The sequence below is a fragment of the Sardina pilchardus genome, chromosome 5 (genome assembly GCF_963854185.1).
Source record: "Sardina pilchardus chromosome 5, fSarPil1.1, whole genome shotgun sequence".
In the NCBI taxonomy this organism is placed as follows: domain Eukaryota; kingdom Metazoa; phylum Chordata; class Actinopteri; order Clupeiformes; family Clupeidae; genus Sardina; species Sardina pilchardus.
The window spans coordinates 17732864-17759360 of record NC_084998.1 but is presented as its reverse complement, the minus strand read 5'-3'; the positions used below and the strand labels follow the sequence as shown (position 1 = coordinate 17759360).

The following is a 26497-nucleotide window of genomic DNA, read 5'->3' as shown; positions in this document are numbered from 1 at the left end:
GAGAGCCAGCTGTGAGGTACGCTGTAAAACATTCGAAAACTCTGAAACTGCAATCTGACATGCCGAGCGTGATGTCTCTTTTCTCCGCTTGTCACCAGCGCGGTGTCTTCGGGTTTTTCCGTGTTTTCCGGTATGAGCCGAACCTTCATTTTATTAAGGCGGTCTTATGTTGCCCCCTTGCGGTTGCAGTTTTAATTAAAGTCCCGATGCTTCGGGAGTCCCGATGTGCGGGAAAGAAAGGAGCATTCTCAACCCGTACCATCTGTACCTCTCACGTTTCAATGCATGCACTCACTGGCTCTGGCCCGCGGCGCAACTTTGATAGCACTTAGCTAGCCCAGTTCATTCATTAGGATCCAAACAGAGTTGAAGTTAGAAGCGACCAAACACCTCCATGTTTTCCCTATTAAAATACAGTTACATGAGTAGTTACACGACCAAGGATGGTGAGACAAAATAAAACGTGGTGCATTTCTAAGCAGGTAAGAGGGATAACTATATTGTGTGGCGTAGTAACATCCTCACTCTTGCACTTTCAGTTTCACTTTGGAGTGAGTCTAAGTGCTCCCATTGTTATTCCGCCACACAATATACTGTAGTTATCCCTCTTACCTGCTTAGAAATGCAACACGTTTTATTTTGTCTCACCATACTTGCAGCACGCATTGAAACGTGAGAGGTATGTATCAACTCGTCTTAGTTAAGGGAATAACGTAGTTTAATATGAAAAAACGTGAAGTGTTCCTTTAATGGCCCTATTGTGATGGCATCAACCCAATGTTAAGTCTATGGGGAAATTTTGAATAGTTTTAAGTGATAGTTTAAAAAATATAAAACTTTAGATGTTCATAAATTTAAAAATTTTATGTAGTTTCACTACAAATTAGAAAAAATGTCAGACTGACTGTTTCAAACACACATCTCAATCTCTGCTAGTTTTTGACCTAGAAATGTACAGTATAAGTAAAAACAGTTAAAGAAAATCCTAGGATTTCAGTCCTGATTTTTAGTCTTACTTTTTTCCAATTTGTAGTAAAACTACATAAGACTTTTGAATGTTCTTTTTACTTATATAGAGCCAACAGAGGAGATGCATCCCCTCTAATGCATCCCCTCACATTTTTAAGAGACCAATTCTTCAACTCAGTACACATTCTTACAGCATCCTACAGTATTTGTGAAAGTTTTCATAATTTATGATAAAGAAGTTATACTCCAAATTTAAGGTAAAAATTAAGTTATTTGATGGTGATCTGCAGTCATCAAATCCTTAGAATGGGGAGCTAAACAAATTAATTTCTCTTTCTTTCTACAGGAATGCCATCTTGCCAAGCAATGCAACATACATCCGATGGGAATTCTCCCGCATATGTGTAGCCATTTTAATAAGCATTCTTTCTTTGTTACTTTTTTCCTTTTTGTTCAAGGAGCGGTGGATGTGGCTTATTTTGGCCACCCTAGGTGGTTTTTGTTGGATTGATATTTATATCCGTATGCATGTTGCATTCTATAAAGACAACCATCTTCAAGTGGACACATTAGAAACAGCAAAGCATTATTTGAAGACCAGTTTTCTACTTGATTTTATCAGCTCTTTTCCCTGGGAAATTTTTGGCTTCATGTATTTTAACATAGACAGTACTGCCCTTTGGAATAGCAGACCTGAAATACTACACATTTTTGCATACCTTAGAGTCCCACATATTTTACAGTTGTACCGGGTTCCTTTGGCATTTTCTTTCATTCAGTCGGAGATTACAACAGAAAAAAACGTGGTTACATTTTTTAAGTTTTTTCTTTATACTTCAATGTTTCTTCACTTCTGCACCTGCATTGTATTTGCAATCGCATGCCCTCCAGCAGACCTTGATGGTGACCCTGCGCTTTATCTTTTGCCTTTGGGAAAACACAACTGTTCTAGATTGTCGTGGGTAAATCACTTGGATTACACCTTTGATGTTGTTTATGGTAAGTTTTCAGTAGATCATGTTAAACAAAATCCACCTACACATTTAGTTTGTTTCTTTCTTTTATGCTGTACTAAATATCTAAACCTGAAATAGGCCATCTAAAGATATGGGTGTTTGGGTATTTACCAAGTGTTTTGTTGTTAGTGGTAAATGGAGTAATGTTTTTTTTATCTGTTGTATGACTGTTAATACTTTTCCCACAGAAAATGTGACCTTTACACAGTTGTATGCTATAAGCTTATATTTTGCAACTACAACCCTTTGTGGAGTTGGGTATGGGGACATTCATCCTTATCTAACTTCAATGGTATGTAATATTAGTGTAGTTATTTCCAGTAGTATCCCATATAAATTTCATTTTAATTTAAAGTCCATAATATGTATGTATCCTCTCTCTCTCTCTCTCTCTCTCTCTCTCTCTCTCTCTCTCTCTCTCTCTCTCTCTCTCTCTCTCTCTCTCTCTCTCTCTCTCTCTCTCTCTCTCTCTCTCTCTCTCTCTCTCTCTCTCTCTCTCTCTCTCTCTCTCTCTCTCTCTCTCTCTCTCTCTCTCTCTCTCTCTCTCTCTCTCTCTCTCTCTCTCTCTCTCTCTCTCTCTCTCTCTCTCTCTCTCTCTCTCTCTCTCTCTCTCATATACACATATATATATATATATATATAAATTTTATTTATTTATTTATTCAGAGAATTGCTATGATCTTCATTATGGTGGCTGGAGCCCTATATATTGGTCTTTTGTCTGGTACTGTCGCTTCAATACTTGCTAATGCAGATGCAACAAGAGCTGCTTTCACTGACAAAAAGGACAGCATCAAATTATTTTTGAAGGTATAGTGAAACCAACTGCTTCTACCATAACCTTCAGTCCTATTTTGCAGTCAGTCCCAGGCAGGACACAAATATCTTTGATAGTTTGTGACCTATGGAGTTTCCTTGTCCAGAACGCATGCTATACTTGCACCCTTATAGAGTGTGTTGATCAAAAATGAGATGTGTACAAGTTAATTGTCCACACTTTGCTAGCCTGACTATCATCAGTGTCTAGCATTGAGAACACTGTTTGTGTACACAGAGTATACTAAAAGAGGTTTTGAACAACTCACCTGGTTTTTTTGCTCGCTACCATCTTGCCAGTCAAGGAGTCCAAAACTTATTTTTAGTAAACTATGATGATAGTTCAATCAAAGTTTCATGTTGTGTTGAGCCTACTTGATGTTTTCGAAAAATAGGGATTTTGATTCGATCATGTACAGTGGGTACCACTTGGAATTGTCCAGTTTCCCGCGTGATTCTCACACGACCTACTTTCACTGTTGAGCGTCACATTCACGAAATTTCTAACAAATTGGCAATTGTACTGCTCATAGATCTCGGTATCTCTTCCTCTCTGGCTGTCGTGAAGAAACCTTGACACCGCTGATTTTTTATTATATAGGAAGCGCCCCTATCGGTGGACCCTATTACTACAATCTGGTTCAGATGAGGTACAAACCACGTGAAACGAACCAACATTTTAAAGACATTTGAAAATTGATCCACGGGCCGCACTGTGTGAGGAGGAGAGTCACCAGTTACCCATCTCTAATCCACATAGTCCCTGCACTTGTCTTATATTGTAGACATCCAGGAACAGAGCTGTCTACCTGGAACAATGTTAATGATAACATTTTCACCAGCTTTTCCAGTTTAGAATTGCAGCAGGAACATATTCTAACATATTCTGTTCTCTCTCACTCTCTCTCTCTGTAGAGTCAGAAGATAACGGGGTACCTGTTTGAGAGCATTCTGGATTTTTATGCATTCAAATGGATAAGGACAAAAGGAGTAAATCAAGACATAGTATTTGAATATCTTCCATCCTCACTGTTGGGGGATGTATCAACCATTATTTATGCTGATGTTATTGCAAAGGTAAAGAAAAGAGTGTTTCACAAATGTCATATTTATTCTGGTAGCAAGTTGTAAATTGGATGTGATCATGCCCCATTGAAGTTTTTTTTTTTCTTTTCTTGTTTCAGCCTTTCAACCTGTTAGACAAAACCTTAGGGCAGGGGTCGGCAATTAAGTTTGGCCTCGGGCCAGATATTTTCCAAGCCATTACATAGCGGGCCACAAGTTCACAACCAAAACAATGGCTAATTTAATTAATTAATATCGGAGGAGGTAAAAATGATAGGTGCTCTTGAAATGACAGAGCAGAGACATTCAAGCAGGCTGTAGGCTAGGTTAAATTTGTCGACTGGTCATTGGGGGCGCTATTATATGCCCGTGTCTTTAAAAAATAAAAATAAAAACCACCAGAAAAACATTTCCACGCGTTGTGTTAGCTGTCAAAAAATGGCACTATGAAAAAATCTGAAGAGAAAAGTTAACAGCGAAAACAGGATATTTAATGATGAATGGGCAGAGAACTATTCATCCTCCCTAATTGTATTAATGCAAAGCCCACCTGATCTGTAACAACTAACGAGGGTGTCTCTGCATGCAAAGAGTACAAGACGGCACCACGAAACTAAGCATGCTAATTTAAAGGTTGCGTTCCTAAATAACACGCACGCTATGTTTGAAACTCGTGTTTTACTTTTCACAGTTCTATGTGCGTAAATTGCCTGTTTGATGTCAGGCCTGTTTAAAATAATTCGTGTTTTAATTATCACCATAAGCCTATGTCCGTTGTTTGAATGACAACATGTGTTCTAGGGACTAGCTTGGAATTTGAGAACCAGCGCTGTCCACTGACTTCATTTGTTTTTGCATGTTGTGCGTTAACGTACCCTGCACCTCGCTGCGTGCTTCTTTACTCGTATTCAGATGAAACAAATATCTAAGCATTTAGATTGCTTGAAATTCTTCTGTTCTGGAAAGTTACGTTTCAAAATGAAGAGCATGTTTGAGACTGGCAGTCCGATTTTTATTTTCTTTTATTTTTTTTTTTTCATTCTCTGGTTCAAGAGATCTCACGGGCCAGATATTTTTGCTTGCGGGCCGCATCTGGCCCGCGGGCCGCCTATTGCCGACCACTGCCTTAGGGCAATTGAAATATTTAGGAGAGAACACCAAGACATGCTTTGTGTGTCTGTTTCTATGCTTTATGATTAATAATGCATGCATTGTTGATGTCATTTCATAATGTCCTGTGTTTTTTCTTTCTTGATTGTAGTCGTTTGGTCTGAAGGTGAAGAGAAAACAAAGACATAATTTAGCAACACAGCATTTAAGTGCATTGGAGAGAAAGCTGTCAGGAAAATTGGGGGTAATTGCCTTTCATACTTTATTTGCCCACATTGAGCCTAACATTTCTCTACATTTCTCTATGCTGGTTATACCCAAAGTAAAAGGACATTAGATTTTTCCATTCCGCAATCTTTCCCTTTCCAGGATAAAAGCCTACTGTTTGTTTAAGCTCTAAGGTTGCAAGGACCCCCTCACAAGTACAGCTACACGACTCACTCTGCTTTGATACAACCCATTTTATGACTAGGCTTTTGTAGCACCCTCCGTAAGGAGAGTGGGAAAGAGACTATGCCACCCCTGGGCACAGGGGAGCTCTGATAGCTACAGAATCTGTTCTGCTGGACAGACAGACTAGATGTCAATGCATCTCGGATGAAAATAAATACTTCTTTTAATTCAGCATCAAATTACAACAGACATGAACAACAAATAGACGGCGTAATGACCAACATTACAGTTTTTCTCAAATGCTAAAACACAAAAGCCAATCCTCTAAACCAAATGACCTAAACACATTTATTAAATCTAGCCATCATTTTTCAATATCATAAACACATTTCACATGAAGACACAATTCACAAAACACACTCCTCCGTTCTCATAAATCTAAGCACATTTTTCCTTGCTAAAACACATGTTGCTAAACATATTCTCAAGTGAAAGCTCATGTGATGCAAAATGCTTGCCACAGTCAGCAATAACTGAACACAATGAACACACATGGCGGCTGGCGTAATTTATTACACACGACTCAAAATCTAAGACACTTGTTGCTAATGCGCACAGTGACTGTGGTGTGTGTGTGTGTGGTGTGAATGAAGGAAATACAGTAAAAGAACTTCACACCCTGATCATGTTTTCAAGAGTACTGTTGTGTGCAATATATTCTGATTTTTGCATTGAGTTGTGTTGCAGTAGTGTACTTGCAGAATTTTCTGTACTCTTCATATGAAACACACAACTCTAAATGAAGAGCTCTTTTCCAAAACGCTATAAATCCATTTTTGAAAACATTACTGTAACAAATCATGTTACTGTCTTTGCAGTAATTGTGTGTTTCAGGTAATATCAATACAGTAAAAATGCAGTTGTTTTGTTTTTATTGAGTAAAGATAAATTACTGTAACTAAACATAACCCAATACAGTTTCACTGAGATTACTTGAAATACAAAATTTGACAAATATAAAATGGTGGATATAGCGTTTTGGAAAATAACTCTTCAAATGCCTAATCCTCTGCAGAGATCTAAGAAGATCCATTTCTCTAAGTTTTTTAAAAATATGCATTGGCAGTTATGAAACAAAGAACCTTCTCACAAATTGAGCATTGTGTTTTAAATTGTTTTGCTGTAGTGTGTAATGATGTGTGTAGTGTTTACATTTTTGAAAGCTTCGAGCTGCTCTTTTGGTGTGAAAGTTTGAGTTTTGAAGTGAGAAGGTGTGGTTGTGCTTATGTAGCTTTAGAAAAGGGTATTGTGTTTAGACATTGGGGAACATGGAGGAAACGTTTGTGAAATGTGTTTTAGCATTTGAGAAAAACTGTAATGACCCAAAACACAGCCCACCCGGTATTGCTGTTATTCAGCCATAGAGCAAAATAAACTAGAAACGCAATTCCAAGGAATTACCAGTGCATGAAAATGCAAAAATAGATAGATAATGTAGATATGGTTACTAAGGTGTAGCTAGGGTAAACATGGTGGTTGCATAGTTTACAGAGAGTTGATAGTGTGAAGGTAGACAGTTTAAAGCTGAAACATTCCAGTTCTAACTTAACTAATGATTTCTATTCATGTTAAAATGTTAACTATGGTAACAATGATAATCAGGTTGATTGGTTAACTTAGTTAACATTTTTACCATAACTGCATGAAATCAGTAGCTATGCTAACTATTCTCACAGTGCTAACCAGGTTGATTAGCTAACTTAGCTAATGATTTCTAGCAGTTATGCTAAAAATGCTAACTATGCTAACAATGCTAACTATGGTAACAATGCTAACTTAGCTAATCAACCTGGTTAACATTGTTAGTCTAACTTAACTGATGATTTCTAGCAATAATGTTAAAAATGCTAACAATGCTAACATTGCTAACAATGTTAACCAGGTTGATTAGCTAACTTAGCTAATGATTTCTAGCAGTTATGCTAAAAATGCTAACCATGCTAACTTGCTAGTGAGGACTTTTATTTTGAAACATTTGTTGCTAGGGTATCCATGGTGGCCACTATCAGGAAACAAGAAGTTACTGCAGTATAATCATGTTGGTTGCTATGGAAACGGTCATAAACGCTTAATTTTAATGGTTGCTATGTTGGTTGCTAGGTACATGGAGGTTTCGTCTAGTTGACTGGAGGCATAGTTGATAACTGACAGTTGGAGTGGTTGAACAGTTAAATAGTTGAGTGGTTAAATGGTTAAATGATTTAACAGTGTATTATTGCAGTGAGGACCTTTATTTTGAAACAGTTGTGGACAGAGGAAGTAGTGAAACAGGATCTGTAGTCTTAATGAGATTGTATGCTTAAAGCCTGAGACAGAAGGTGCCTCTCATATAGCGTTTACGCGTCCTCTCTCGCTCCACGATCCTCACTGATCTACATAAAGAATGATGGAGCAGCAACAATGGGATAGTCTAGCCCTTCTTCCATCTTTCTTTATCTAGATCATTGAGGATCGAGGAGCGAGGGAGGACATATAAACACTGCTTGAGAGGCACCCACAGTAAATACTTTAAAAGTTGTATGTAGATAGTCTAATTAATGTTGATAGACAGAATGTTTAATGGATGTTGATAGGCAGATTGTTTAATAGATATTGATTGACAGTTTAATGGGTGGATGAGTGAATGGTCTGAAGAAGATGAATGGATAGAAGGTTGGATGGAATGTGCCTTATATTCTTTTTAAGAGAGACACTGATACAGCTCTCTGAGAATAGTTGATACAGGTGTAGTCAATTTAACTGGCTAGTCTTAAGAGAGCCAGAGTGTATGCTTAAAGCCTGAGACAGAGTAAATAGTTTAAAAGTTGAATGTAGATAGTCTAATTAATGTTGATAGACAGAGAGTTTAATGGATGTTGATAGGCAGATTGTTTAATAGATGCTGATAGACAGTTTAATGGGTGGATGAGTGAATGGTCTGAAGAAGATGAATGGATAGAAGGTTGGATGGAATGTGCCTTATATTCTTGTTAAGAGAGACACTGATACAGCTCTCTGAGAGTAGTTGATACAGGTGTAGTCAATTTAACTGGCTAGTCTTAAGAGAGCCAGAGTGTATGCTTAAAGCCTGAGACAGAGTAAATAGTTTAAAAGTTGAATGTAGATAGTCTAATTAATGTTGATAGACAGAGAGTTTAATGGATGTTGATAGGCAGATTGTTTAATAGATGCTGATAGACAGTTTAATGGGTGGATGAGTGAATGGTCTGACGAAGATGAATGGATAGAAAGTTGGATGGAATGTGCCTTATATTCTTGTAGAATGGAGAGACACAGCTCTCTACTGAGAGTAGTGGATACAGATGCAGGTGTAATCAATTTAACTGGCTAGTCTTAAGAGAGCCAGAGTGTATGCTTAAAGCCTGAGACAGAGTAGATTGTTTAAAAGTTGAATGTAGATCGTCTAATTGATGTTGATAGGCAGACTGTTTAGAATGGGTGGATGAGTGAATGGTTTGAAGAAGATGAATGGATAGAAAGTTGGATGGAATTAGGAAGACTTATGTTGATACAGGGGAACAGAAAATGTAGTCTCAAGAGAGCCAGTGTATGTTTAAAGCCTGAGAGAGAGAGAGAGAGCTGCTGCACCTGGACTGGCCACCTGGCGTAACATTCTAATTGCTGCCGTGATGTCATAATGAGCAATGTTAAGTCTATGGGGAAATTGTTAATAGTTTTTATTTAATAGTTCAAAAAGTATAAAAGTTACAAAGTTGAAATATACAAAGCACACATGGCATAAGCAAGACCTACGCAACAACGTTTAAATGAAGTTTCTACGTTAAACGGTTGAAGCTGAATTGCGTGCGTTAGAAGTAGTGGAATAATAACTAGAAATGCAATTCCAAGGAATTACCAGTGCATGAAAATGCAGAAATAGATAGATAATGTAGATATGGTTACTAAGGTGTAGCTAGGGTAAACATGGTGGTTGCATAGTTTACAGAGAGTTGATAGTGTGCAGGTAGACTGTTTAAAGATGAAACATTCCAGTTCTAACTTAACTAATGATTTCTATTCATGTTAAAATGTTGATTAGCTAACTTAGCTAATGATTTCTAGCAGTTACGCTAAAAATGCTAATTATGTTAGCAATGCTAACTTTACTAACAATGCTAACCAGGTTGATTAGCTAACTTAACCAATGATTTCTAGCAGCAATGCTAAAAATGCTAACTATGCTAACAATGCTAAATTTGCTAACAATGCTAACCAGGTTGATTAGCTAACTTAGTTGATGATTTTTTGCAGTTATGCTAAAAATGCTAACTATGCTAACAATGCTAACCATGCTAACTAGCTAACTTGCTAGTGAGGACTTTTATTTTGAAACATTTGTTGCTAGGGTATCCATGGTGGCCACTATCAGGAAACAAGAAGTTACTGCAGTATAATCATGTTGGTTGCTATGGAAACGGTCATAAACGCTTAATTTTAATGGTTGCTATGTTGGTTGCTAGGTACATGGAGGTTTCATGTAGTTGACTGGAGGCATAGTGGATGATAACTGACAGTTGGAATGGTTGAACAGTTCAATAGTTGAGTAGTTTCAATGGTTAAATGATTTAATAGTGTATTATTGCAGTGAGGACTTTTATTTTGAAACAGTTGTGGACAGAGGAAACAGTTAACAGGATATGTAGTCTTCTAAAGTCTCGTTTCCACCGAGCAGTACGGTACAGTTCGGTACAGTTCGGTCCGCAATTATTTGTGTTTCGATTGTGAGAAGTTCTAAAGCGTACCTAAATAAGCGTACCGAACCGTACTGTTTTAGGGGACCCTTCTGTTGAGGTACCAGTTTGTGGTACGGTATTGAGGATTCCGGGCGCGTCACTATTCCTCACTGTTCCCATAACAACCAGCATATAGATATTAACGCCGCCATTTTGGGAGTCAAAAATTAGCGAAGTCCAATAGCGACACACGTGAGATTGAATCAAAGTTTGCTTCATTGAGTATTTTAAATGACCTGGTGCAAGGTGATCGACTTCCTAGACCTCAAGTAAGATACTGTGACACTGATTATTTAGTTAACACCACGTCTTGATGACGCTTGACCATTAAAGCTTAGAGTTTGAAGATTTTCAGGCTGGATTTACGTAGGCTTTAGATAACGCTGCAGGGAACAGCTTCTATTATCGGTCCTAAACAGTGCTATTTGTTCCTCAGGCTTGAACGTGACAGGCAGTCAGCCTACATGAATAAACAAAAATATGTGCCTAGGTATATTGCCTGAAAGAGTGGACGTGCTAGCAGTGCATCCAAGCTGCCTACCACAGATCCTTCAGCGAACTGTTTTGACTGGCTATCAAGCATATCAACGGGAGCTACAGTAGCCTGGGCCTATCTGGATTACATCTATTTATTTCGTTTGGCAAATGACAACGTGTTAACTACGCTACCGGTCGCTAGGATTACATCTATTTATTTCGTTTGGCAAAATGACGACGTGTTGGTCGTAGACGCTAGTTAGCAGGAGTTAGTAATTAGCCCACTGTGTTTCTAAATTAGGCATAGGCTACAAGTTAGTTAAGATAAGTTTACAGCACACTTGGATTAACTCTGAAAGACAGCATGACGTTTACTGGATATCTGAGGATTTTTCTCTGTGGACAACTAGAAAGCAGGAGAGAAGAACAGCTGGCCGTCAGTTTAGCTGGCTAGCTTTCAAGCAAGGTAAGACATTTTCCCTCCAGTGCTAGCAAAAAAAGGGCAGGATATTGTTATTCAGTTGTGGTTATCATTTGCCTTTAAATTGAGTGAACGTATCTATTCAAAATAAACGAAACGTTTCCCCAATCTGGACATACGTTTTAGTTTGGTGCCACCGATTCATGAGCAGTCGTGCAATGTGTGTGGTCCCTGCAGTGAAACCATACGAAGCTAGCAACGATATTTAACATACGATTGATTCCTGCAACTATATCCATGCAAACAGCATAGGCAGACTGCCTAATCCTTGTTTTTGAAACGATTTAAGATGATATGATGGTGAAACGATTTAAGATGGTATGAACACAAATATCCCTTTGCATAGGCCTACATTTGCAAACATGCGTTGGGTAGACAAAACGGAACAACTGCTATCCCGCCTGTCATACAGTAGTGCCTTTTGCAGTGGGTACACAAAGCGGACCGAACTGTACCAAAACGTTCCGTACCAAAACCTAATGTACTGAACCGAACTGTACCGTACTACTCGGTCGAAACGTAGCTTAAGAGACTGTATGCTTAAAGCCAGAGAAACTGACAGTTGGTGCCCAGGTGGCCGGCCACCTGGCCTAAGATTCTAATTGCTGCCGTGATGTCATAATGAGCAATGTTAAGTCTATGGGGGAAATTGTAATAGTTTTTAACTAATAGTTTAAAAAGTATAAAGGTTACAAAGTTGAAAAATACAAAGCAGGCATGGCATAAGCAAGACCTACGCAACAACGTTTGAATGAAGTTTCTACGTTAAACGGTTGAAGCTGAATTGCGTGCGTTAGAAGAAGAATAATAACTAGAAATGCAATTCCAAGGAATTACCAGTGCATGAAAATGCAAAAATAGATAGATAATGTAGATATGGTTACTAAGATGTAGCTAGGGTAAATATGGTGGTTGCATAGTTTACAGAGAGTTGATAGTGTGAAGGTAGACAGTTTAAAGATGAAACGTTCCAGTTCTAACTTAACTAATGATTTCTATTCATGTTAAAATGTTGATTAGCTAACTTAGCTAATGATTTCTAGCAGTTACACTAAAAATGCTTATTATGCTAGCAATGCTAACCAGGTTGATTAGCTAACTTAACCGATGATTTCTGGCAGTAATGCTAAAAATGCTAACTATGCTAACAATGCTAACCAGGTTGATTAGCTAACTTAGTTGATGATTTTTTTGCAGTTATGCTAAAAATGCTAACTATGCTAACAATGCTAACTATGCTAACCATGCTAACTAGCTAACTTGCTAGTGAGGACTTTTATTTTGAAACATTTGTTGCTTGGGTATCCATGGTGGCCACTATCAGGAAACAAGAAGTTACTGCAGTATAATCATGTTGGTTGCTATGGAAACGGTCATAAACACTTAATTTTAATGGTTGCTATGTTGGTTGCTAGGTACATGGAGGTTTCATGTAGTTGACTGGAGGCATAGTGGATGATAACTGACAGTTGGAATGGTTGAACAGTTCAATAGTTGAGTAGTTTCAATGGTTAAATGATTTAATAGTGTATTATTGCAGTGAGGACCTTTATTTTGAAACAGTTGTGGACAGAGGAAGTAGTGAAACAGGATCTGTAGTCTTAATGAGATTGTATGCTTAAAGCCTGAGACAGAAGGTGCCTCTCATAGCGTTTACGCGTCCTCTCTCGCTCCTCACTGATCTACATAAAGAATGATGGAGCGGCAACAATGGGATAGTCTAGCCCTTCTTCTATCTTTCTTTATGTAGATCATTGAGGATCGAGGAGCGAGGGAGGACATATAAACGCTGCTTGAGAGGGACCCACAGTAAATACTTTAAAAGTTGTATGTAGATAGTCTAATTAATGTTGATAGATAGAATGTTTAATGGATGTTGATAGGCAGATTGTTTAATAGATATTGATTGACAGTTTAATGGGTGGATGAGTGAATGGTCTGAAGAAGATGAATGGATAGAAGGTTGGATGGAATGTGCCTTATATTCTTGTTAAGAGAGACACTGATACAGCTCTCTGAGAGTAGTTGACACAGGTGTAATCAATTTAACTGGCTAGTCTTAAGAGAGCCAGAATACTCTTAAAGCCCGAGACAGAGTAAATAATTTAAAAGTTGAATGTAGATAGTCTAATTAATGTTGATAGACAGAGAGTTTAATGGATGTTGATAGACAGATTGTTTAATAGATGTTGATAGACAGTTTAATGGGTGGATGAGTGAATGGTCTGAAGAAGATGAATGGATAGAAAGTTGGATGGAATGTGCCTTATATTCTTGTAGAATGGAGAGACACAGCTCTCTACTGAGAGTAGTGGAGGATACAGATACAGGTGTAATCAATTTAACTGGCTAGTCTTAAGAGAGCCAGCCTGAGACAGAGTAGAATGTTTAAAAGTTGAATGTAGAGCGTCTAATTGATGTTGATAGGCAGACTGTTTAGAATGGGTGGATGAGTGAATGGTTTGAAGAAGATGAATGGATATAAAGTTGGATGGAATTAGGAGGACTTATTTTGATACTGTTGTGCGCAGAGGATACAGGGGAACAGAATATGTAGTCTTCAGAGAGATTGTATGCACTTGTATGAGATTGTATGCTCTAGCCTGAGAGAAACTGACAGTTGGTGCCCAGGTGGCTGACCAGCTGGAGTAAGATTCTAATTGCTGCCGTGATGTCATAATGAGCAATGTTAAGTCTATGGGGGAAATTGTAATAGTTTTTAACTAATAGTTTAAAAAGTATAAAAGTTACAAAGTTGAAAAATACAAAGCCCACATCGTGTAAGTAAGACCTACGCGACAAAATTTGAATGGTGTTTCTACGTTAAGAGGTTGAAGCTGAATTGGCTGCGTTAGAAGAAGAATAATAATAAGAAAAAGCCTAGGAAGAACAGTACAGTGCATTTTCATGCACTGTAATAAGAAGAAGAAGAAGAAGACCGAGGAAGAACAGTACAGTGCATTTTCATGCACTGTAACTAGAGATGTAATTCCAAGGAATTACCAGTGCATGAAAATGCAAAAAAGATAGATAATGTAGATATGGTTACTAAGGTGTAGCTAGGGTAAACATGGTGGTTGCATAGTTTACAGAGAGTTGATAGTGTGAAGGTAGACAGTTTAAAGTTGAAACATTCCCAGTTCTAACTTAACTAATGATTTCTATTCATGTTAAAATGTTGATTAACTAACTTAGCTAATGATTTCTAGCAGTTGTGCTAAAAATGCTAATTATGCTAGCAATGCTAACTTTACTTACAATGCTAACCAGGTTGATTAGCTAACTTAACCGATGATTTCTAACAGTAATGCTAAAAATGCTAACAATGCTAGATTTGCTAACAATGCTAACCAGGTTGATTAGCTAACTTAGTTGATGATTTTTTGCAGTTATGCTAAAAATGCTAGCTATGCTAACAATGCTAACCATGCCAACTAGATAACTTGCTAGTGAGGACTTTTATTTTGAAACATTTGTTGCTAGGGTATCCATGGTGGCCACTATCAGGAAACAAGAAGTTACTGCAGTATAATCATGTTGGTTGCTATGGAAACGGTCATAAACGCTTAATTTTAATGGTTGCTATGTTGGTTGCTAGGTACATGGAGGTTTCATGTAGTTGACTGGAGGCATAGTTGATGATAACTGACAGTTGGAATGGTTGAACAGTTAAATAGTTTAGTAGTTTCAATGGTTAAATGATTTAATAGTGTATTATTGCAGTGAGGACTTTTATTTTGAAACAGTTGTGGACAGAGGAAACAGTTAACAGGATATGTAGTCTTCAGAGAGATTGTATGCTTATAGCCAGAGAAACTGACAGTTGATACAGGTGTAATCAATTTAACTGGCTAGTCTTAAGAGAGCCAGAGTGTATATTCTTGAAGCCTGAGACAGAGTAAATAATTTAAAAGTTGAATGTAGTCTAATTAATGTTGATAGACAGAGAGTTTAATGGATGTTGATAAACAGTTTAATGGGTGGATGAGTGAATGGTCTGAAGAAGATGAATGGATAGAAAGTTGGATGGAATGTGCCTTATATTCTTGTAGAATGGAGAGACACAGCTCTCTACTGAGAGTAGTAGATACAGATACAGGTGTAATCAATTTAACTGGCTAGTCTTAAGAGAGCCAGAGTGTAGAGATACCTGAGCCTGAGACAGAGTAGATTGTTTAAAAGTTGAATGTAGATCGTCTAATTGATGTTGATAGGCAGACTGTTTGGATGAGTGAATGGTTTGAAGAAGATGAATGGATAGAAAGTCCGATGGAATTAGGAAGACTTATGTTGATACAGTTGATACAGGGGAACAGAAAATGTAGTCTCAAGAGCCTGAGAGAGAGAGAGAGCTGCTGCACCTGGACTGGCCACCTGGCGTAACATTCTAATTGCTGCCGTGATGTCATAATGAGCAATGTTAAGTCTATGGGAGAAATGGTAATAGTTTTTAACTAATAGTTTAAAAAGTATAAAAGTTACAAAGTTGAAAAATACAAAGCACATATGGCATAAGCAAGACCTACGCAACAAAGTTTGAATGACGTTTTTACGTTAAACAGTTCAAGCTGAATTGCGAGCGTTAGAAGAAGGAAAACTAGAAATGCAATTCCAAGGAATTACCAGTGCATGAAAATGCAAAAATAGATAGATAATGTAGATATGGTTACTAAGGTGTAGCTAGGGTAAACATGGTGGTTGCATAGTTTACAGAGAGTTGATAGTGTGAAGGTAGACAATTTAAAGATGAAACATTCCAGTTCTAACTTAACTAATGATTTCTATTCATGTTAAAATGTTGATTAGCTAACTTAGCTAATGATTTCTAGCAGTTACGCTAAAAATGCTTATTATGCTAGCAATGCTAACTTTACTAACAATGCTAACCAGGTTGATTAGCTAACTTAACCGATGATTTCTAGCAGTAATGCTAAAAATGCTAACTATGCTAAATTTGCTAACAATGCTAACCAGGTTGATTAGCTAACTTAGTTGATGATTTTTTTGCAGTTATGCTAAAAATGCTAACAATGCTAACTATGCTAACCATGCTAACTAGCTAACTTGCTAGTGAGGACTTTTATTTTGAAACATTTGTTGCTAGGGTATCCATGGTGGCCACTATCAGGAAACAAGAAGTTACTGCAGTATAATCATGTTGGTTGCTATGGAAACGGTCATAAACACTTAATTTTAATGGTTGCTATGTTGGTTGCTAGGTACATGGAGGTTTCATGTAGTTGACTGGAGGCATAGTGGATGATAACTGACAGTTGGAATGGTTGAACAGTTCAATAGTTGAGTAGTTTCAGTGGTTAAATGATTTAATAATGTATTATTGCAGTGAGGACCTTTATTTTGAAACAGTTGTGGACAGAGGAAGTAGTGAAACAGGACCTGTAGTCTTAATGAGATTGTATGCTTAAAGCCTGAGACAGAAGGTGCCTCTCATATAGCGTTTACGCGTCCTCTCTCGCTCCTCACTGATCTACATAAAGAATGATGGAGCGGCAACAATGGGATAGTCTAGCCCAGGGCTATTCAACTTCAGTACCAAGAGGGCCGAATGGAAAAATCACTGGGTTTTCAGGGGCCGCATAAAATAAGACGCCGCAAAATAATTGTATCCAACAATATTTGATAAAATCAGAGTAAAATTCAGTTCAATTCAATAGAATTTTATACACTGGCATAGCCTATTATCCATATCCATAAAAAAAAATCTTCTCAGACAGGTGATACTGTAGGCTGCCACTGAAACTATACAAGTATTTGAAAACACCCAGGCTAACCATAGTATTTCATACCTGATGTCTGATAGCTGCCATATCATGCATCAGTGGGAAAAATTGCAGTGTTGATTTAACTAGCCTACTTCAAGATAATTAGGCTCATAAGTGTTTCAAACACACACAGTAGCCTACAGCGCCAATCTCTCAAATATACTTAGCATTGAATTTCAAGAAAAAGTAATGCCAGTTCTGCCTCTGTTTATCTATTTCACGATTTCTTACCGCCAAAGATTAAACTTCGAGCCTGCGCAAATCACAAATCACATTCCCACGAGTGGAGTGAAGATGGCTCTGTCTAAAGAAACGTCTAATTGACAACGAGAATCGTTCATTTTACCCTCTGCAACAAGTACGAGACTTTCATGTTTATTGTTCAACGAATCCATCGCTGTAGGAAGGAATATAAAGTCAAGAGGCAATTCTCTACAAACCACAGCTCCTTCACTAACTTTCCCGAGGGCTCGGAGGAACGGAGACCGGGTAGCCTATGATTGTAACATTTTTGATTTGCGCACGCTCGAGGTTTAGAATCTTTGGCGGTAAGAAATCGTAATTTAATCAACATTTAATGATAACATTTAAAACTAGTTACACATTTGGAAATGTCAGTTTGTGTAGTGATGTGCTGTGTTCTCTGAGTGAAGATAACTGGAAGGGGCGGGCCGACAGTGCGCTAATCGCCAATCATATGAAGATCTATGCACACCCGTCAAAGCGAGTTCATTCTCATGACGAGACTCGCGGGCCACAGGAAATTTGAAGCGGGCCACATCTGGCCCGCGGGCCGCTAGTTGAATAGGCCTGGTCTAGCCCTTCTTCTATCTTTCTTTATGTAGATCATTGAGGATCGAGGAGCGAGGGAGGACATATAAACGCTGCTTGAGAGGGACCCACAGTAAATACTTTAAAAGTTGTATGTAGATAGTCTAATTAATGTTGATAGACAGAATGTTTAATGGATGTTGATAGGCAGATTGTTTAATAGATATTGATTGACAGTTTAATGGGTGGATGAGTGAATGGTCTGAAGAAGATGAATGGATAGAAGGTTGGATGGAATGTGCCTTATATTCTTGTTAAGAGAGACACTAGCTACGTTTACATGCAACCATCGGAATGACCAATCGGATCGGTCAATCGGATCGGTGGAAGTTTACATGGCAAGGAGTATTTTGGATGCGCGCGTTTACATGCAGCTTCACGCACATATAGCCTGCTTGCAGTTTTGCTCCCCGAGATGGACGTGAGAGCTTATAGCCTAGGTCCAGGCTATGACGTTTGAGGCGTGAGATATTCCCTACTTCCAATCCTCTGCCTCTGCTTTCTTCTGTTCAAAAGCAACATCATAGGCCTAGAGTTTCGTTTCTTTTCCTTATAATTAGAATGACTAAAACGACGAAAATATAAACTAAAATTGCGTCCTCCTAACACACTCACTGGCCGATTTCACACTGTACAGCAAGTCGGTCAGCAAATGCTAACTTCATGCACAATACAGAAGTAGCCTATTCCGAAGCCATAAATATAGCTGATTATCCTGTAATCTGACGGGGTAGCAAACCACCAAAACGTCTGACTGTTCGCTAGTTGTTTTGCACCTCAGATGTTGTTTAACAAGTCCCAGCAACACAAATTCAAACTTGTACGGAAATGCATTCAATCAGGTCCTTGCCGTCTACCTAGCTTCTGTTCTTTCAGACATCGCAAAATATCTGTCTCCACTGTAGTCTCCGAAACATAGTCTACCTGTTAATATTTGCCTTTCAGAAAACGAGACTTCATCACTGCATTTCAGTCGTTGCTTTTACCAAAGCCTACGCAGCTGCCAGTTAGCTATCCAACTGCCTGCAGCCTAGTAGGCCTAGGCTACTTCCTAAACTTCAAAGATGCTGTCAGATTTTGTGGTTGTTTTGAAAGTGTCACGAAACTAAATAGCCTATTCTTCCGATGCCATGATATCCGTCACTGTTCAACCCATAGACCTAAAAGAAAATATGGTTCAACCTCACGCCCAGTGCTTATATGTTTACACCTAACCAAAGATCTTTCATTACTAGCTTTAACCCTCTCTGCCTACACCGTGGTGGCTTTTTTGATAAGAGAAATATCGCGCCTCCTTTTCTGAACATGCGCAGAAGGGAAGAGTAGCAGAGAACGATCCGATCCAGTGTATACATGACAACTATTTTACTAACGAACGTGTCCGTTCCACCTCTTTCAATCCGATCCAAATTTCAATCCGATCGGCGATTTTCATTCCGATTGTCTTGTTTACATGAAGGAATTTCATTCCGATTGGGCCTGAATCGGATTAGAAAGGGTGCATGTAAACGTAGCTACTGATACAGCTCTCTGAGAGTAGTTGATACAGGTGTAATCAATTTAACTGGCTAGTCTGAGACAGAGTAAATAATTTAAAAGTTGAATGTAGATAGTCTAATTAATGTTGATAGACAGAGAGTTTAATGGATGTTGATAGACAGATTGTTTAATAGATGTTGATAGACAGTTTAATGGGTGGATGAGTGAATGGTCTGAAGAAGATGAATGGATAGAAAGTTGAATGGAATGTGCCTTATATTCTTGTAGAATGGAGAGACACAGCTCTCTACTGAGAGTAGTGGATACAGATACAGGTGTAATCAATTTAACTGGCTAGTCTTAAGAGAGACAGAGTGTAGAGATACCTGAGCCTGAGACAGAGTAGATTGTTTAAAAGTTGAATGTAGATCGTCTAATTGATGTTGATAGGCAGACTGTTTAGAATGGGTGGATGAGTGAATGGTTTGAAGAAGATGAATGGATAGAAAGTTGGATGGAATTAGGAAGACTTATGTTGATACAGTTGATACAGGGGAACAGAAAATGTAGTCTCAAGAGCCTGAGAGAGAGAGAGAGAGAGAGAGAGAGAGAGCTGCTGCACCTGGACTGGCCACCTGGCGTAACATTCTAATTGCTGCCATGATGTCATAATGAGCAATGTTAAGTCTATGGGGAAATGTTTGATAGTTTTTAATTTACAGTTTAAAAAGTATAAAAGTTACAAAGTTGAAAAATATATTGCACAGGTCTCCTTAGTAAGACCTACGTAGCAACGTTTGAATCAAGTTTCTACGTTAAACGGTTCAAGCTGAATTGCGAGCGTTAGAAGAAGTTGGATTAATAATAAGAAACCTAGGAAGAACAATATAGTGCATTTTCATGCACTATAATAAGAAGAATACTAGGAAGAACAGTACAGTGCATTTTCATGCACTGTAACTAGAGATGTAATTCCAAGGAAATTACGAGTGCATGAAAATGCAAAAATGGTAAGGACTTTTATTTTGAAACAGTTGTGGGTAGAGGAAACAGTTGAACAGGATATGTACTCTTAAGAGAGCCAGAAAGCCTGAGACAGAGAGTTGCTGCCAGGTGGCTTTGAACACCTGGCTTAAGATTCTAATTGCTTAACGACTTTATTGTGATGTCATAATCCAATGTTAACTCTATGGGAGAAAAAATGTTTTAAAAAATTCATATAAATTAAACGATAAAGTTTTCAAAGATGAAAATTACATAGCTGAAGTCATCTAAGTAAGACCTACGCAGCGCAGTTTGAATGAAGTTTCTACGTCGAACGGTTGAAGCTGAATTGAACGCAGAAAAGGTGTGGAAGAAGAATAATATCGATAACTAGAAATGCAATTCCAAGGAATTACCAGTGCATGAAAATGCAAAAAAATGTAGATATGGCTACTAAGGTGTAGCTAGGGTAAACATGGTGGTTGCATAGTTTAATGAGAGTTGATAGTGTTAAGGTAGACATTTTAAAGCTTAAACATTCCTGTTCTAACTTAACTAATAATTTCTAACAGGTATTCTAAAATGTTAACTATGCTAACAATGCTAACCAGGTTGATTAGCTAACTTAGCTAATCATTTTTAGCAGTTATGCTAAAAATGCTAACTATGCTAACAATGCTAACTGTGCTTACCATGCTAACAATGCTAACTTGCTAGTGAGGACTTTTATTTTGAAACAGTAGTTGCTAGGGTATCCATGGTGCCCACTATCAAGAAACAAGAAGTTACTGTAGTATAATCATGTTGGTTGCTATGGAAACTGTCAAAAATGCTTAATTTTAATGGTTGCTATGTTGGTTGCTAGGTACATGGAGGATTCATTTAGTTGACTGGAGGCATAGTTGATGATAACTGACAGTTGGAATGGTTGAACAGTTAAATAGTTGAGTAGTTTCAGTGGTTAAATGATTTAATAGTGTATTATTGCAGTGAGGACTTTTATTTTGAAACAGTTGTGGACAGAGGAAACAGTTAACAGGATATGTAGTCTTCACAGAGAGATTGTATGCTGAAAGCCTGAGAGAGAGAGGGCTGCTGCAGGTGGGGCTGGCCACCTGGCATAAGATTCTAATTGCTCAACGACCCGATTGTGATGTCATAGAGGCCAATGTTAAGTCTATGGGGAAATTTTAATAGTTTTTATTTAATAGTTCAAAAAGTATAAAAGTTGCAAAGTTGAAAAGTCATAGCAACCCGATCCATTAGAATACCTACGTTACAAAGTTTGAATGGAGTTTCTAAGTTAAACGGTTGAAGAGAAATTGCGGTCAGAAAAAGTGGTAAGCGGAATAATAATAACTAGAAATGCAATTCCAAGGAATTACCAGTGCATGAAAATGCAGAAATAGATAGATAATGTAGATATGGTTACTAAGGTGTAGCTAGGGTAAACATGGTGGTTGCATAGTTTACAGAGAGTTGATAGTGTGAAGGTAGACTGTTTAAAGATGAAACATTCCAGTTCTAACTTAACTAATGATTTCTATTCATGTTAAAATGTTGATTAGCTAACTTAGCTAATGATTTCTAGCAGTTACGCTAAAAATGCTAATTATGCTAGCAATGCTAACTTTACTAACAATGCTAACCAGGTTGATTAGCTAACTTAACCAATGATTTCTAGCAGCAATGCTAAAAATGCTAACTATGCTAACAATGCTAAATTTGCTAACAATGCTAACCAGGTTGATTAGCTAACTTAGTTGATGATTTTTTGCAGTTATGCTAAAAATGCTAACTATGCTAACAATGCTAAATTTGCTAACAATGCTAACCAGGTTGATTAGCTAACTTAGTTGATGATTTTTTGCAGTTATGCTAAAAATGCTAACTATGTTAACAATGCTAAATTTGCTAACAATGCTAACCAGGTTGATTAGCTAACTTAGTTGATGATTTTTTGCAGTTATGCTAAAAATGCTAACTATGCTAACAATGCTAACCATGCTAACTAGCTAACTTGCTAGTGAGGACTTTTATTTTGAAACATTTGTTGCTAGGGTATCCATGGTGGCCACTATCAGGAAACAAGAAGTTACTGCAGTATAATCATGTTGGTTGCTATGGAAACGGTCATAAACGCTTAATTTTAATGGTTGCTATGTTGGTTGCTAGGTACATGGAGGTTTCATGTAGTTGACTGGAGGCATAGTGGATGATAACTGACAGTTGGAATGGTTGAACAGTTCAATAGTTGAGTAGTTTCAATGGTTAAATGATTTAATAGTGTATTATTGCAGTGAGGACTTTTATTTTGAAACAGTTGTGGACAGAGTAAACAGTTAACAGGATATGTAGTCTTCTGAGAGACTGTATGCTTAAAGCCAGAGAAACTGACAGTTGGTGCCCAGGTGGCCGGCCACCTGGCCTAAGATTCTAATTGCTGCAGTGATGTCATAATGAGCAATGTTAAGTCTATGGGGGAAATTGTAATAGTTTTTAACTAATAGTTTAAAAAGTATAAAAGTTACAAAGTTGAAAAATACAAAGCAGGCATGGCATAAGCAAGACCTACGCAACAACGTTTGAATGAAGTTTCTACGTTAAACGGTTGAAGCTGAATTGCGTGCGTTAGAAGAAGAATAATAATAAGAAGAAGAAGAAGAAGACCGAGGAAGAACAGTACAGTGCATTTTCATGCACTGTAATAAGAAGTCTAGGAAGAACAGTACAGTGCATTTTCATGCACTGTAACTAGAGAATGTAATTCCAAGGAAATTACGAGTGCATGAAAATGCAAAAATGTACAGATTAATCATGTAGATATGGTTACTAAGGTGTTGCTAGGGTAGACATGGTGGTTTCATAGTTTTTGAAAGTTGATAGTGCGAAGATAGACTGTTTAAAATTGAATTAGTTTACCTGATTACCAGATTAGCTAACCTGGCTAATGATTTTTGGCAGTTATGCAAAAATGCTAACTATGCTAACAATGCGAACCATGCTAACTATGGTTACGAGGTTGATTAGCTAATTTAGTTGATTATTTCTAACAGTTATGCTAAAAATGCTAACTTTGCTAACAATGCTAAGCAGGTTGATTAGCTAACTTAGCTAATGATTTCTAGCAGTTATGCTAAAAATGCTAACTATGCTAACAATGCTAACCATGCTAACTAGCTAACTTGCTAGTGAGGACTTTTATTTTGAAACATTTGTTGCTAGGGTATCCATGATGGCCACTATCAGAAATAAAGAAGTTACTGTAGTATAATCATGTTGGTTGCTATGGAAACTGTCAAAAACGCTTAGTTTTAATGGTTGCTATGTTGGTTGCTAGGTACATGGAGGTTTCATTTAGTTGACTGGAGGCATAGTTGATGATAACTGACAGTTGGAATGGTTGAACAGTTAAATAGTTGAGTAGTTTCAGTGGTTAAATGATTTAATAGTGTATTATTGCAGTGAGGACTTTTATTTTGAAACAGTTGTGGAAAGAGGAAACAGTTAACAGGATATGTAGTCTTCACAGAGAGATTGTATGCTTATGCTGCATTCCAGACCTCATCCAAACGAGTGGGAGGTGGGACCTACCCTACCTGAAAGGTTCTACCTCCCACTTCAAAGTGTTCCAAGCATTTTTGAGTGGGAGGTTTAGGGGTGACCGCCGTAACGTTAGCATACCGTCGTAACGTTAGCATATTAGGCTAGGCTAACTGTATAACGTTATAACGTTACTTTCACAATACGTTGTATTCTTTGTTGACACAATTTTAAGTCATAATATGAAGAACAAGTTAATTACCGTGTCTAAAACAACCCTACCCTAAAGTTTATAGCGTATTCCTTGAAGTTACTCCTCACGGAGCATGTCTCCATGGGCGCCGCCATATTCCTCCCACTTCATTTTGTTGAGATCGGGGCAGGTTGAGCTCATACGAGTTCGCGAGTAGGACCTCCCACTTCGACAGGCGTTCCAGTGCATCTTTCGTAGTTGGAGGTAGGATAAATCCCACATCCCACTAGTTTAAATGCTGTCTGGAATGCACCATTAAAGCCTGAGAGAGAGAGGGCTGCTGCAGGTGGGGCTGGCCACCTGGCATAAGATTCTAATTGCTCAACGACCCGATTGTGATGTCATAGAGGCCAATGTTAAGTCTATGGGGAAATTTTGAATAGTTAGAGTGCATGAAAATGCACTCTACTGTTATCCGGTTTCTTCTTATTATAGGCGATTATTCTTCTTCTTCTAACGCTTTTTAGAGTGCATGAAAATGCACTCTACTGTTATCCGAATTATTATAGTGCATGAAAATGCACTATATTGTTCTTCCTAGGTTTCTTATTATTATTCCACTTCTTCTTCTAACGCTCGCAATTCAGCTTGAACCGTTTAACGTAGAAACTTGATTCAAACTTTGCTACGTAGGTCTTACTAAGGAGACCTGTGCAATATATTTTTCAACTTTGTAACTTTTATACTTTTTAAACTGTAAATTAAAAACTATTAAACATTTCCCCATAGACTTAACATTGCTCATTATGACATCACGGCAGCAATTAGAATGTTACCCCAGCTGGTCAGCCACCTGGGCACCAACTGTCAGTTTCTCTCAGGCTCCTCTCTGAAGACTACATATTCTGTTCCCCTGTATCCTCTGCGCACAACAGTATCAAAATAAGTCCTCCTAATTCCATCCAACTTTATATCCATTCATCTTCTTCAAACCATTCACTCATCCACCCATTCTAAACAGTCTGCCTATCAACAACATCAATTAGACGCTCTACATTGAACTTTTAAACAATCTACTCTGTCTCAGGCTGGCTCTCTTAAGAGTAGCCAGTTAAATTGATTACACCTGTATCTGTATCCACTACTCTCAGTAGAGAGCTGTGTCTCTCCATTCTACAAGAATATAAGGCACATTCCATCCAACATTCTATCCATTCATCTTCTTCAGACCATTCACTCATCCACCCATTAAACTGTCTATCAACATCTATTAAACAATCTGTCTATCAACATCCATTAAACTCTCTGTCTATCAACATTAATTAGACTATCTACATTCAACTTTTAAATTATTTACTCTGTCTCAGGCTTTAAGAGTACTCTGGCTATCTTAGGACTAGCCAGTTAAATTGATTACACCTGTGTCAACTACTCTCAGAGAGCTGTATCAGTGTCTCTCTTAACAAGAATATAAGGCACATTCCATCCAACCTTCTATCCACTCATCTTCTTCAGACCATTCACTCATCCACCCATTAAACTGTCAATCAATATCTATTAAACAATCTGCCTATCAACATCCATTAAACATTCTGTCTATCAACATTAATTAGACTATCTACATACAACTTTTAAAGTATTTACTGTGGGTCCCTCTCAAGCAGCGTTTATGTCCTCCCTCGCTCCTCGATCCTCAATGATCTACATAAAGAAAGATAGAAGAAGGGCTAGACTATCCCATTGTTGCCGCTCCATCATTCTTTATGTAGATCAGTGAGGAGCGAGAGGACGCGTAAACGCTATGAGAGGCACCTTATGTCTCAGGCTTTAAGCATACAATCTCATTAAGACTACAGATCCTGTTTCACTACTTCCTCTGTCTACAACTGTTTCAAAATAAAGGTCCTCACTGCAATAATACACTATTAAATCATTTAACCATTGAAACTACTCAACTATTGAACTGTTCAACCATTCCAACTGTCAGTTATCATCCACTATGCCTCCAGTCAACTACATGAAACCTCCATGTACCTAGCAACCAACATAGCAACCATTAAAATTAAGTGTTTATAACCGTTTCCATAGCAACCAACATGATTATACTGCAGTAACTTCTTGTTTCCTGATAGTGGCCACCATGGATACCCTAGCAACAAATGTTTCAAAATAAAAGTCCTCACTAGCAAGTTAGCTAGTTAGCATGGTTAGCATAGTTAACATTGTTAACATAGTTAGCATTTTTAGCATAACTGCAAAAAATCATCAACTAAGTTAGCTAATCAACCTGGTTAGCATTGTCAGCAAATTTAGTATTGTTAGCATAGTTAGCATTTTTAACATTACTGCTAGAAATCATCGGTTAAGTTAGCTAATCAACCTGGTTAGCATTGTTAGTAAAGTTAGCATTGCTAGCATAATTAGCATTTTTAGCTTAACTGCTAGAAATCATTAGCTAAGTTAGCTAATCAACATTTTAACATGAATAGAAATCATTAGTTAAGTTAGAACTGGAATGTTTCATCTTTAAACTGTCTACCTTCACACTATCAACTCTCTGTAAA

General features: G+C 37.8%; 1 protein-coding gene across 2 annotated transcripts in view; it reads left to right on the top strand.

Moving 5' to 3' along the window:
• The window catches only part of LOC134080352 (uncharacterized), a 257953-nt gene that overhangs the window by 162085 nt on the left and 69371 nt on the right, over positions 1-26497 (top strand). For both annotated transcript variants that reach the window (XM_062536752.1, XM_062536751.1), the window contains exons 28-32: positions 1316-1968; positions 2174-2277; positions 2652-2795; positions 3717-3878; positions 5128-5220. In XM_062536752.1, coding sequence (XP_062392736.1) covers positions 1316-1968; positions 2174-2277; positions 2652-2795; positions 3717-3878; positions 5128-5220 — 1156 coding nt within the window. The remainder of the gene's footprint in view (positions 1-1315; positions 1969-2173; positions 2278-2651; positions 2796-3716; positions 3879-5127; positions 5221-26497) is intronic.